General features: G+C 38.6%; 1 protein-coding gene and 1 long non-coding RNA gene across 5 annotated transcripts in view; one reads left to right on the top strand and one right to left on the bottom strand.

Annotated features, from left to right (window-relative positions):
* The window catches only part of LOC136250744 (uncharacterized), an 18,796-nt gene extending 13,924 nt beyond the window's left edge, over positions 1-4,872 (top strand). Inside the window, exon 5 of one of the 2 annotated variants that reach the window (XR_010698699.1) lies at positions 4,633-4,872. This is a non-coding gene — a long non-coding RNA (uncharacterized lncRNA). The remainder of the gene's footprint in view (positions 1-4,632) is intronic. The other variant, XR_010698698.1, reaches the window with a different exon arrangement.
* LOC136250742 (uncharacterized) lies at positions 4,802-13,525 on the bottom strand. Of its 3 annotated transcripts, XM_066043017.1 has the most exons (7): positions 11,824-13,525; positions 11,074-11,159; positions 5,910-9,787; positions 5,797-5,858; positions 5,655-5,743; positions 5,499-5,608; positions 4,802-5,446 (listed from the first exon to the last, which is right to left on the bottom strand). In XM_066043017.1, the coding sequence occupies exons 3-7, from the start codon at positions 6,303-6,305 to the stop codon at positions 4,952-4,954; spliced, it is 1,152 nt and encodes a 383-aa protein (XP_065899089.1). In that variant the 5' UTR covers positions 6,306-9,787; positions 11,074-11,159; positions 11,824-13,525; the 3' UTR covers positions 4,802-4,951. The 3 variants fall into 3 exon arrangements, with proteins under 3 accessions (XP_065899089.1, XP_065899088.1, XP_065899090.1); XM_066043016.1 differs by lacking the exon at positions 11,824-13,525 and having other exon boundaries at positions 11,074-11,644; XM_066043018.1 differs by lacking the exon at positions 11,824-13,525 and having other exon boundaries at positions 5,910-6,261; positions 11,074-11,643.
* Positions 13,526-14,227: the final 702 nt, after the last annotated feature.

The following is a 14,227-nucleotide window of genomic DNA, read 5'->3' as shown; positions in this document are numbered from 1 at the left end:
CCCAGGAGGATTTGCCTGCACAAGGCTTAAGAACCTGAGTGGTGCATAGGCATCCCAGTGCTGGTTTGCTAGGCAGCAATAGCTGTGTTTCGTATGGCTGCTGTAGGCTTTGCTTTTGCTTTGCTTTGTGTGCATGTGGTGTAGTAGGTGTGTGTGTGTGTGTGTGCGTGTGTGTGTGTGTGAGTGTGTGTGTGCATGCAAACATGCATGTGTATGTGTAATTTTATGTCTGTGTGCTTGCCTGCCTGTCTGGATTTTGCTGCTACATACTTTAGGATGCTGTTTTGCATGATGTAATCACTTATATCTACATACACATGATAATAGCAAAACAAGTGTATAATGAATTTTACTATCATTATAATATAAAACGTTTTGATGAGGGAGATCATCACTTGTGACCTGACTTTCAATTTGATTCGTACTTTAGCCATACTAGTTAACTAGACTTATATTGACTAAAGTAAGAGTTAAATATGCACATCAGGTGATGGTAATGATCTACTATGTAGATGATAAAATTCATTACATTTGTTTGATAACTTTTTTGTATAATATAACATTATTTGTCATTAGTCAAACTTCTATACATGTGCTGCAGTTGGATGTGTGCAGCTAGCTATGACTACACAACGTGCTTTATTTTATGTACATGGTAGACAACACACAAAGCCACTGACGCACAACACACAAATCAACATCTTTGCACTGCAAGCAAATGACACATAGAAAGACAAAGGTATGGCCACTCAAGTACTCTAAAAGGCATGTGTTAGACTAAAGCAACATAATAACTCTGTTAGCCATTGTTTGTCTGAAGACATCAGTTAATTGGTTTGGTGGATAGTTTGTCTGAAGATACATTTGATTAGCTAATAACATAATGCTGCCAAATCATCATGATGGAAAAATGAAATGGGTTTTTTGGTCGATATGTTTTTTATGGGGAAATGCTATCCTTACTGTACAGTACAGTAGTGCTAGTTTTGATTCGAATTAGTGATATACATAATAGCAACAGTGACTTTTTGCTGATATTAGACCTTCAGTGCTGGTCCCTGTAAAGAACTAACAATAATACTAGGAGAAAAGATTGTTGCATAAATATATATGATCTTTACAGGGGCGGATCCAGACTTTTAAAAAGGGGGGCTCCGCTTTGGAATTGCAACTTCAGCCTAGCTGTAGCTAAGTTGAAGACCAAAAAAAAAAAAAGATGGTTATCACCTGCTGACAATAGTTGCCACTCACCATAGATGCCCTCACCAACTATTTATAACTAGATAAATAGCTTGCTACACTGCTCCTCAAAAAATTATTGTGACTGCTCTATTAGAGTATCTCGAGTAAGAGTGGCTCTTTCAAAAGGGCTGTTCCATGGAACCCTTTGAACCCCCCTGGATCCACCCCTGCTTTAGAAATTCTGGATATTAAAATTATGTATGGATTGTATCAAGAGTTCATAATATATATGAACTCTTGATTGTATACAGTGGCCTATTAAATCTAACAAAATCACTGGAGAATTAAATAATCAATCAAGATACAACAGGCATTATAAGAATGTGAACCCCAGATTGTAATAATTTTTGTTGTGTTTAGAGTATTCTTATTTTTCACCACTTAAACAGTTTTAAAAGTCATGGCAAGTGCACATGCCTTTTAATGCTTTGCTTCAATAAAAAGTTTTATCTAATAATAGTAACAGAATGCTTTCACTAACCGCAGTACTGATACATGTCAGAGTATGGGCATGTATATATGCACATAATAATATGACCTTTGATCACTGTCTACATTGTATTGCTAAGATCTGACAGATTTGCCAAAGAATATATAGGCATTATACAACAGTTAGAGAATCCTTGTTTATGATTATTAATCAGTCAAGTACACCCATACATATAGTTGGAGAAGAATACAGCAGATTTTGCAGTTGCTTAACTGTCCTCTAAATTTTAATTCTTAATTATCAGTTTTATTTAATGTTGGTCGGATAAATGATAATCAGCCATTTGTCTCAAGCTGATATTGTTCAATTGTCAACCACCATTTGTTTTGGTAGGTGTGCAGGTTTCCATGGTATGATTATGCAAATAGGGCCAGTGATATGATCAGCCACAAAGTTTGGCCTCCAATTGCATGAAGCTTGGGGGCGAAATACCTAAGGTTCCCAAATTTGGGATTTCTAAGGCCATCCTAACAATCCTAATGAAACCCTGTGCTATCTCACCCCAAGCTAGTCTTGAGATGGAAGAGTTACTCTTAAGAATGAGGAAAACTGGACTACCACACAAGACTCCTTTCAATGTCTGGGCATTTTCTCCCCTGATAGACTTAATCCCATAATCCCACACCATAATTTTCCCTATTTATATATATATATATATTTTTATTATGTTCTTATAAATTATTAAGTTTGTATGTACTCTTTTTCAATGTAGTCTCCTAATCCTAGGGGGTGAGCTTTGGGAGGGTACTGAGTGTTATTCCACCAGCTGCACATACGGTTAATACAACCCACCCATGTGGTATTTTCCTGCACTGCATTCATAATGTTTTCTACTTAATACCTACAGTTCTATACTACACTGTAATGCAGGTGTCCTATATACATACACAGTGCATAGCCATACTCTCCTATACTTGTGAACTATAACACAAGCACACACAAACCATTAGCGTTGTTTAACAAGTCACACTTCATATAACAGCAGTATGTAGCTATGGTAAACAAGTGAAAGAAGTGAAAAGATAAGCATCCTTAGTTTTTCATCCACAAGTCACATGCCTAAAAACTTTCATGTAAAGAAGCAGTATAGAATCTGCACATTTCAGGGTTCCTTTTATATTGGGAGTTCCTCTAAACTATTTGTTATTCTCTAATACTTAACCAGCAATTGGCAAGATGTTAAAAAATGGTTGAAACAGATTGGAACAGTGGCAGATCCATGAAAGGGGGGCACATAAGGTAAGTCCTCCCCTCAAAAAATTATAAAAGATTTGGATACTCTAATAGAGCAGTCAGTCAAATACTCTAATAGAACAGTCACCACATTTCATTTAGAACACTTCCCTGTTACTGAATATGAAAGTTGGCATCTGCAACACCATCAAATGTGCACCTGCTAGGAATATTTTCAAATAAAATACACATAATCTTTTGTATGCCACTTCCTTGCTGAATTAGTTACTCACAACTCTCGATCACAGATCCTTACAACTCTTAATCAATGTAGACCACTTAATAGAAAGCATATATGATATTTGTGCATAAAACTGCTCTACATTAAAATCATGTACGTATATACGTACATAAATGTATTAATACATTTGCAGTGTGCAATGTATATACATATGTACATTATATACTTTTAGACATTTGTCATCCATACAGTCATAGAAAAAATCAATTTTACAGCAGTGTAGTAGCTTCTGTTGCTTGTTAATCAGTATATGAATACATTTCCACCTAATAATGTGATTATGTAGAAGATGTTGTTCTTTCAAAAGGGAAATAATACTTTTATTTATAAGTACATGAACCATGTAGCTGGGCAATCATCCCAATATTAGATTTTTGTTCATGCTAATCTTCATAATTTCTTTCTCTGGAAGAAATTTTAATTGGTAGCACACAACTCAAAATCTTGTTCTCGCATTCTAATATTTTGTCCAAGAGTTCACACCTTAAAGCTGCAAAGTACAATGTGAACTGACTGTCAACTGAATGAGTATAAGGATTCCCTTTAGCAGTACTGTGACTCTATTGATTGTATGTGTGTGTAGTTTTTGCTTTGTGCAGGTAACTAGCTATAGTTTTGGTTGTTTTTGTATTTACGTTGTTTTGTTTACTCATGTGTATTGTGATGTATTCCTCTGGGCAAGGAAGAATGGCTGTAATTGCCTGGAGGGTAAACATATACACCAAGTAAAATGAATTCTATAAATTACAGTCTACAACTTGTGGCTATATGCATATAATTGGTAACCTGTTAGCTTATTTAACTTATATACATAATTATGCATTACCCTTATTTACCCGGTACTAACACAATTACACAGAACATTAACATAAAGCAGCAGTATAGAACTGTAATACAATGTACATATGTATGTGAGGAGTGTTGTGATAATAGGGATAGCATGATTTCCATTAAACATTGATACCATCAACACTGACTGATATGTGACATATAGAGTAATGGAATAACAAATCATATTGAATTGAGCTCTAGGAAAAATAATACATAAAATCTTGCACAGTTTACTGTAAATTTTTAACTGAAATCTTCAGTGTATGCTGCATATCAGATACCCAATGAAAATGTTGCTAGTTAAAGCCTAACAAAATTTTCTTGCAATAAAATTTCAAGTACATTGATTATAATCCTCACTTTTTACTAACTGAATGTTCTATTAGAGTACTGGTATTCACCACCCCACTAACTTAAGAAGAGAAAGTACTAAAGATATTCATCCCCCTAAAATAATAACTATAGTCATGTGTAGGGGTAGGTATAATCAAGAAAACACTGCAAAACTCCAGGAGTAATCTGTCCAGATTACCCTTAGGAAATATCTGTTTACCTGGTGATATTCTGCTACAATAATCTGTTTTATTGTTTGCAGAATACTACAGAGGAAGTTCACATGCAAACTCTGAAATAGTCTAAGGGCAGAATTACCACAGAATATCTCAGACTTATGGAACATAATTTAACTGAAATTTACATAGTATCACACATAATACTTCAGACTACTTACCATTAATTTTAATAGCATGAACTAGAATACTGTTCATAATATTATAATTTGATAATGGTTAGCCAATGAATATGTTATACTGCTAATTATTAAATATGAATAATATATAAGATAACAAACACACACAGTACTACAGCTAAATTCCAGTTAGCAAGATAAATAATGTTCTGAATCAGTTCTGTTGTCAGTCACTTATTGTCCCACATACACCAGTAGCACTCTGTAGCCATTCATTCAGTTCTTCATCTGAACTGTCATCACTTTCATCAGACGATAATGTTTGGTCTTCTCTGTTACTGGTATCAGAGTTCTCTGGCTCACTAACTGGCAGTGGTCCCATTTCAGGGCTGGTGGTGCATAGATCGTGGTCAGGGAAGCTTAATTCAGTTGAACTTGCACAGATAGCCCAGGATGGAGCATTTTTGGGAATTGACCATGCAGAGTATTCACCATTCCTTCGAGGCTTCAGTGGCCTAGAATCATCTTTGTTTTTGTTATATCTTTTATCAAGTTTCATTATCATCTTGGTAAGTTTGGGTGACCTCCACGACAGTGTACGTTTAATGAATGTTGTATCATCCTCAGGGTCAGTTTCTTCATCTGACATAAACTTCTCACTTAGCAAGCTCATGATTTTAATTTCACTACCAACAGCATATCGACTACGTCTTTCATGAAGCTGTTAATATATAATATTTAAACTAAAATTATATTAAACCTATTATGCATACCCGCTGTTGCCTCTGAAGAACTCTTGATTTTCTCTCTTTGACAAGTTTTTCTTCCTCTGATATGGGCTTTTGGAGCCTTACCAAATATTCATGGTATTTCTTAGCAGCATCTAGAATAAATAATAAATACAATTTTTATGCACATACTTAACTCACAAGCAATCTTTGTCCTATCAGGATAATCTTGCCCTTTTATTTTATTAACAAGGGTTTCGATTGTTGTTTTGTTATGTGGTGACTTCGCACTGTCAACATACATGTATTTTAAGATTTAGTAGCAATGAAATTGAGGTATCACCTTTCATCAGCCTTGAATTGCTCTCTTTCAAGAAGCGTGGCATGTACACTGCGTACACAAGCCTATATTATTGCAAGACAATAAACAACTTAACAATTCACTTGACAACTTACACTTATTCCACGAGGACTCTTTCGAGATTTGGGTTGTACTGTGACAGCTTGCTTTTGCTTTCCTAGAATTTTAACGCTGCTTTTCAGCTCTGAAAGCTGCTTTTCCTGTCTTTCATATTTCTGGTCCATGGTGGATAACTGAGCTTGAATGCCACTGAGAGACATGCTCATGGATTGAAGCATAGACATAAACACAGCTTGATCTTGATTGGAAGAATTGTATTCCAATCGAGATGGTGGAGAAGTGTGATGACGAGATGGTGTAACTCTCTGATCGCCTCTAGTAAATGTACCTCCACTATTGCCATAAAAATTAGTAGGATTTACTCCATTAGAGTCCGGATGCAGGTACCTAAATGAGTTAAGAAGAAAATTCAAATTATGGTGCATGTGCATATCACACTGAGGAAATGCATTTAGCTATCACCTAGCATTTATCTAAATTCATAGCAATACAGCATGCACGAATCTCTTCCTTATAGAGTTTGAAGCCCGTAAGGAGTAATTAAATTTGTTACTCCTGTAGTCTAGTTATGGTGACCCTTAGACAAAGTGACGAACTCAGTCAGTTAAATTTAATGAAACTACATGCACACAACGCAGCCATTAGAGTATCTCATACACAGTGTATGTAGCAACCGTCAGATCGACACGATACATTAGACACAGGCTCACAGCTATAGCTACTATATATTAAAAAAAATACTTGGCAGCTAGTTATTGTATACTGCTGGCATATTGCATCAGTCATCACAATCACCTACGTTACTAGACTATATATATACAAAGCTACTTTATGGTGAATACAAAAACTTTCAGTTTGCATTTACTCGCCAGTGTCGCAGTGCGGACAAATGGCGTTTAGCTAGCTCTTGTAATAACTGCAACAACCTAGCTGTATATAGTATTACCTGCTTGGCATGCTATCACCATCTGAGTAATGCGGAAATGCCATTGGGCTTCAGAAACACCGAGCAATCTTTTCCAAACTTCAAAGATCCCGCCAGAAAGCGATCACGTGAGACATAAAGAATACTATGGTATTATATGGTATTACGCAGTTAATAAAACCACTAGTGACAGCTGATAGCTACGGACGTAATCAGTGTGATGGACAAGTCAGATTCTCTAAAGGAGATGCATATGACCAAGGAAACGGCTAAATTGCGAAGAAAGAGTTGTCGAAAGAAGAAGAAACGAACCAAATGTCGAAACCAAAGACCTGGTAAAATCGAGCGTTTATATAATGCTGCAACACTAAAGGCTAGTGAGGCCGAATGCTTCAAATCAACCAATGCTGCATTAAAACAGCGTCTGGATAAAGCTATTACTGAGCAGAAACGAGTTAAAAAGTTAGCCGGTTCAGTGTTTCACCTCTGGGATGTAGTATTCTCTTCACTAACTTCACCACATGCATGTTGATATGTGTTGTAACACCTTTTGGCAAGTGAATATAAAGGTTCAGAGCAAGGGGTAGTCAGTGTCCATGCAAATCACCCAATGGTGTACATATGAAAGTCCTGTGTTTAAAATTATTTCAATGATTTGTTTTAGCGAGGTTGCTAGCTACCTGTGCAGTTGCTCTTATGCTGTTTCATGTCCTAGCCATTCATGATCGATTCATTTTCATTTGTTTTGATTTTAGGATTTCTGTGTTTTTCTAATTGGATTTATCACATGGTGTACAGTATGATAATTCCAAGGCATTGGCTACCCATTGGTTCAGAATAGTTATGCATAGCATACATGTGTAATGATAACTACTGCATGTTGCTACATGTAAAAAAATTTTTCGATTGTGGATGGCGTCTACTTTATCCTCTCCACTTTCACCTTCCTTCTCATGGACTTTTGAGTGCTACTATTGACCTTAAACTGCCTTGCTCAAACCGCATATTTCGTCGGAGTTCGAAGGTGACGCCGTGGACGGCTGGTACAGCCGTTCGACAGTCTTACTGTCTCCTAAACGCTCACGCTGTTGTACCGTGGCTCTAGTAAATAACGGTACCTGTGAAGGCAAGCCATCTTTTTGGTAGGAACATTCGTGGTTGTTGTTATTGTGCAGGTTTCAACGTCTGGCACCTTTCATTGTCAAGATGACCACACCAGCAGTCAAGCGGGGACGCGCAGAAGATAACACCCCACCAAAAGCACTGAGTATGCCAGGTGATATTTGTAACCATTGTAAAAAGAAGTGTACTACCAAGGGTAAAGGTAGTGAGGCAGCTCAGTGTGATATTTGTTTTTCTTGGGTCCACACAGCTTGTGAGGGTCTAAGTAAGGAGCAGTACAAACTGCTTGCAGAGGTTACTAAAAGTATTCCTAACCTTGTTTACTGCTGCAAGTTGAATGGTTGTGAAACACGTTTTAAGCAGTTGGTCAGAAATACAGATGTATCTACTAATAGTGTTGACAGTATTACAGTTAATCTTCAACAAGGTCATGAGCTAGTCAGCAGAAAATTACAAGAAACAGCTTCCAAGATAGAAGAGTTATCTGCCTGTCTAGTAGCCCTATCATCAAAGGTTGAAGCCCTTGCACATGATCAGTCTAAATCTGACAAAAGTGTTCCTACAACCAAACCTCCTTCACATCCTCCACCTTCCACCGGTGCTGCAGAAGCCATAAATGTCATCAGAGAATATTCAGAAAGGGAACGTCGTAAATGTAATGTTGTTGTATACAATTTATCAGAATCAGATGAAGATAGTGATGCTTTTGCTCACGTCTGTAAAGAGGGTCTCAGGCTTAACATAAAGATAGTTAAGGTACTACGATTAGGTAGATCTGCTAGCAACAAAGCTAGACCTCTCTTAGTAACAGTCACAGATCTAGAAGAGAAGCTGCTAATCCTAAGAAATGCTCATAATCTTCACCGCCACAAAGACTTCAGTAACATGTTTATCTCACCTGATAGAACAAGACAAGAGAGAGATACATTTAGAATGCTCAGAGATGAATTAAAAAGAAGGAAGTTAAGTGGAGAAACTAACTTGGTAATAAGAAATAACAAAATAGTAGTGTTAAGCAAGCCAGTTAATAATAACCCTGGTCCCGTTACTACTGCCCATACATCTGCACCACCAACTCAAATTCAAGCCATGGATCAATCGCTACTCATTACTTTTGCTACCCCACCTCCCTCTAACAATTGTTCCTGACCTTGTTAATAGTACACCTACATCTAATCTACCTTCTAAAAAATTAACATTGATTTCAGTAAACATACAATCCGTAGTTAGTAAAAAGCAAGCTTTGTGGGAATCTATTGACTTGTACCAACCTGATTTCATTACTGGTTGCGAAACATGGCTATCCCAATCAGTTTTTGACAGTGAAGTTCTCCCTGAAAATTATAGAATCTATAGGAAAGATCGAAGTGATGGCTATGGAGGTACTCTAATTGGTATAAAAAGGCAGTACCAATTGGAACTTATTGACTGTGACAACCACTGTGAAATATGCGCAGTAAAAGTGAAAGCATCTTCAAACTCTAGTGACATAATGATACTTATAAGTGTATACAGACCCCCTAATAGAGATGTATCTAATTACCACTCACTTTGTAATGCTATCTATAGCATTGTGTTAGCCTATCCAAGGGCAGTGATTGTTTGTGCAGGTGACCTAAACTTACCTGATATATGTTGGAGCACCAGCTCCGTTTGTGGATATAGATATCCTCTGGAGATCAATAATATAACATTGGACTTAGTTTCTGATTGTGGGTTTACTCAAATGGTTGAGCTCCCAACTCGAGGATCAAACCTATTGGACATACTTTTTACAAACAGGCCAACCCTAATACATCGATCTGGTCCAGTTCCTGGAATTAGTGACCATGACATCATTCTCACAACATTTCAAATGAAGGCATCCTACCAAGAAAATACAGCTCGTAAAATATTCCTGTGGAATTCCTTGAATCATAATGACATAAAAACTAAGTTACTGGCACTTAAGAACTACTACACATCTGTATTTACTGAAGATACCCCCGTTGAGCTTCTCTGGAATGTTTTACATTATAACTTACTGGATATTATGGACAATTACATCCCATCTAAAACCATCCGTATAAACCACAAACAATGCTGGATTAGTCGCAACATCAAACAGCTAAGGAGGCGTAAGCAGAGGTACTACAACAAAGCAAGATCCTCAAATTCAATTTCTGAATGGAATAGGTTTAAAGATATTAAGAGAACTATGCAAAGGGAAACTAGACGTGCTTTCAATCAGTATATGTATAAGACTATCCACAATCCTTATGTGTATGGTAAGCGGAAAATGTTCTATAAGTACATCAAATCTTTAAGATCTGATCATACTGGTATACCCTCCTTAGAAAGAAATGGGCAATCCTATACAACAAGTCAAGAAAAAGCGAGGATCTTGAACGAGTACTTCTGTACTGTTTTTACACCAGACAGAAATGATGAAGACCTGCCAAGCATTGCGGACTCTCCTTTCTCAAGTATTTCTAAAATCAATTTACAGGCCTCTGGAATAACTAAGCTTCTAAAAGATCTTGATCCATCAAAAGCTGCAGGACCCGACCACATCCCTGCTAAATTTCTGAAGATGTTTGCTGAAGATTTGACTCCATGTTTGTTCATTTTGTTTTCAGCTTCCCTTAAACAAGGCATAATCCCTACAGATTGGAAAAAAGCAACAGTATCACCTATTTTCAAGAAAGGATCATGATCCGACCCAGCTAACTACAGGCCCATTTCACTCACTTCTTTATTATGTAAAACTTTAGAGCACATTATTTACTCGCATGTGATGGGTCATTTAGAACGTAACAATATCCTCTCAACCAATCAGTTTGGCTTCCGCCAAAAACGCTCTGCTGATCTTCAACTACTATTAACCGTCCATGACTTAGCATCCAGTTTAAATGACAATGCACAAACTGATTGCATACTGCTGGATTTCAGCAAGGCTTTCGACAAAGTTTCCCATAAACTCTTGCTGTTAAAGTTAAGGTACTACGGAATTACCGGAGAGACAATTAACTGGATTCAGTCTTTTTTAACCAACCGTAAACAGCAAGTTGTTTGTGATGGTTCTATTTCAGAAGTTGTCAGTGTTACCAGTGGAGTACCTCAGGGCTCTGTATTGGGCCCCTTACTGTTCCTTGTTTTTATAAATGACTTACCCAGCTGTATCAAATCTACTTGTCGCCTATTTGCAGATGACTGTCTATTGTATCGCCAAATTCACTCTAAGCATGACTCCGATGTCCTACAGAATGATTTACATTGTCTGGAACATTGGGCAAACAAATGGTTTATGTAATTTAACCCAATTAAATGTGTTGTTTTAACAATTACTCACAAAGTGCATCCAACTGTCACACACTACACACTGTATGATCAAATGCTTGCCCATGTACAGGAAGCTAAATACTTAGGACTTACATTAGACAGTAAACTTACTTTCAACAAGCATATTGAGTGTATCTGTAAAAGAGCTAACTCTGCCCTAGCATTTATAAGAAGAAACACTCATTTCTGTCAGAGGAATATTAGAGTTGATGCTTATTGTACATATGTCAGACCAATTTTGGAGTACGCAGCTTTTGTTTGGTCCCCCTATACCAACATTAACATTAACAAATTAGAATCTGTTCAAAGGAGAGCTGCTAGATATGTGATGTCTGATTTTAACAGATACAGCAGTGTTGGTGAAATGTTATCAACTTTACAGTGGGACAGCTTGAAGAAAAGACGAGATATTCAGTCTCTATGTGTCCTTTATAAAATCTTAAATGGTTTAATAGATGTTTCACTCCCAGAATGTATGATTAAAAACTCTCTTATCACTAGAGGTCACAACAAAAGATTTGTTACAATATCTTCTACAGTTAATAGCTATAAGTACAGTTAATATTAATTACTTGACTAACCTTTGACGTGTCCAGGGAGGTGCAGTACTGGTCGCTCTTCGCCACCGACCAACTGTTGTTGGTAGTGGTGGTTTTGGTATGTGTACCTGGTCCCGGTTGCTGGGTTTGATTTAAAGAATTTTCTGTCCTAAAATTTCTTTTTGGGATCAATTGCCTACCGGGTCTTATATTTTTATTTTCCAGATGTGCTGATACTTGGGCAGGGAAGGACTTTGGTGCCCAGAGGCATTCTACGCACCAAAGGCCTTCCTTTAAGCCATGATTGGGTCTGAATACTAAAACAACCATCCTAGAGACCAGGTACTATCACATTCCCTCTATCAGGAATGGAGATGCTGCGAATGCAGCTAGAGCTTTTAAAAAGCTCTGTTTTTTCAGAATGGCGAGACCAGCATTGGCACTGGGCGGCCGAATGCTGATCTGGATTCTGAGAAGTGTGGAAGAGGCAGCATTTGCTAAGAAGCAGTGTGCTACACTCCTCGCAACGAGGAGCTGACACTGACCAGCTGTGGCAGAGCTGCGTGCCAAGACTCCTGTTGGGGGAGGTGGCATTGACTCATGGTCACATGCCAGGCACTCCCGTTCTTGTATCACATCTGTTGGGGGAGGTGACATTGACTCATGAGAGTCGCATGCCAGGCGCTCCCTTGCTTGAATTACATCTGTTGGGGGAGGTGACATTGACCCATGGGAGTCACATGCCAGGCACTCCCTGCCTGCAGTGAGCAAAGGAGTGCATCGTGTGTGTCAGTAGCTGTAACAACAAACAGAAAATACAGTATGCAATATTGGCTAATAACTGCAACAGCTTTGGCATGGCAGAGCTGTGGAAGTTCTGGTATTGGTCCATGATACAGTCTCCTGCCAGGCACTCCCTTGCGTTTGGCATCGCTGCTTGGTAATGGCCCATGATAGTCTCCAGGCTATACTACCACTTAGCATTGGCAGTATAATAGGTTCACCTGCAGGGAGCTAATAAGTACATCAATGCACAAGTATGATAGCATCATGTGATGACAATACAACAGAGGCACAGTACTGGCTAGTCGTATCACCACCAGTGTGCCTGCTCGAAGGAGTGCTACCACTGAAGCGATTAATAGAGGGTGGAGTGCAATGTATATGTATATATGTGTGTGTGCTATACCCTGTATGTGGGTCGACCACGTACATTTTTATTGGAATTTATTGTTGTAGGCATGACGTTGCTGTGAAAACTGGTATTTGTGCATAAGAGGGATGGGATGGGAGGGTAACACTTGTCTAACAACTAACGCCACGTGCTACTGCGCATGTGCTAGGATTCTTATTAGTGCGTCGTTATTCTTATTAATGTCTCGTGTCTAAGAGTGAATGCTCGAGGCCGCCATCAAGTTCAACATTAACTTTGTTTAAAGGTATTTTTAAACTACATTTAATATTAATTACTTGACTAACCTTTGACGTGTCCAGGGAGGTGCAGTACTGGTCGCTCTTCGCCACCGACCAACTGTTGTTGGTAGTGGTGGTTTTGGTATGTGTACCTGGTCCCGGTTGCTGGGTTTGATTTAAAGAATTTTCTGTCCTAAGATTTCTTTTTGGGATCAATTGCCTACCGGGTCTTATATTTTTATTTTCCAGATGTGCTGATACTTGGGCAGGGAAGGACTTTGGTGCCCAGAGGCATTCTACGCACCAAAGGCCTTCCTTTAAGCCATAGAAAGGTGAGCCCCCCCCCCCCCCCCCCCCCCACCAGGCACACAGGTGGGTGGGGGGAGAGACCTTTCACCCAAGTATCTAGATTATGTGTTTTGGAGATACCGGCTGTTTGGGAACAGCGCTTATGGCAGGTGTGCATGCCAACAAATTGTGTAGGTCAACCGTTATAGCGTGAAGCCACTTTGCGGTAGTGTCAAGACAAGCACGGTAGCAACATGAAGTGACTGTACAACACTATCAATATGACATATGCAGTACTATTAGACAGTCCTTAGTACATATAATACACCAATTACATGCTGAGGTTGTCAAAAAGGAGTCAGTGATGACCAGCTACGATGATCTTGGACATATTTGCTACCTCACTGGGAGGAGGTCTGATATACCTTTTAAATGCGTTGCTTTTCCAGCGGCCAAGAATTTATATGTGAGAGTCTGGCAGTTTGGCTAGAGACGCAGACGTTGCTGCCCCAATCCGAAGGCTATGTGTGTTATAGTGGCGCTTATCGAGTTTAAGGCTGACCATCAGGGACTGGAGGCCTGCACGAAACATGGCTCCCGTCCAGCCATTTCCTTCTTCAGTGATGAAGAGTGGGCCTGGTTGTTCACTCCTTCTGCCAAGGTATGAAATCATTGCTTTTATAGGACATACCAAGCTATCTGTGGCACCCATGTGCACCTTGACACCCTGCCTGAATGGGTCTGT

This window comes from Dysidea avara, chromosome 3 (genome assembly GCF_963678975.1).
Source record: "Dysidea avara chromosome 3, odDysAvar1.4, whole genome shotgun sequence".
Taxonomy (NCBI): domain Eukaryota; kingdom Metazoa; phylum Porifera; class Demospongiae; order Dictyoceratida; family Dysideidae; genus Dysidea; species Dysidea avara.
Note: the sequence above shows the minus strand (reverse complement) of the source record. Positions and strands in the feature narration are given on the sequence as shown.

What these genes read in the sequence shown, in the direction of transcription:
- LOC136250742 (XM_066043017.1), bottom strand. Translation starts at nt 6,305, where the DNA reads ATGCACATGCACCATAATTTGAATTTTCTTCTTAACTCATTTAGGTAC. An exon ending in AGAGTCCTCGTGGAATAAGT is followed by an intron (nt 5,859 to 5,909) that starts GTAAGTTGTCAA and finishes GCAATAATATAG; the next exon opens with GCTTGTGTACGCAGTGTACA. An exon ending in TTCTTCAGAGGCAACAGCGG is followed by an intron (nt 5,447 to 5,498) that starts GTATGCATAATA and finishes ATATATTAACAG; the next exon opens with CTTCATGAAAGACGTAGTCG.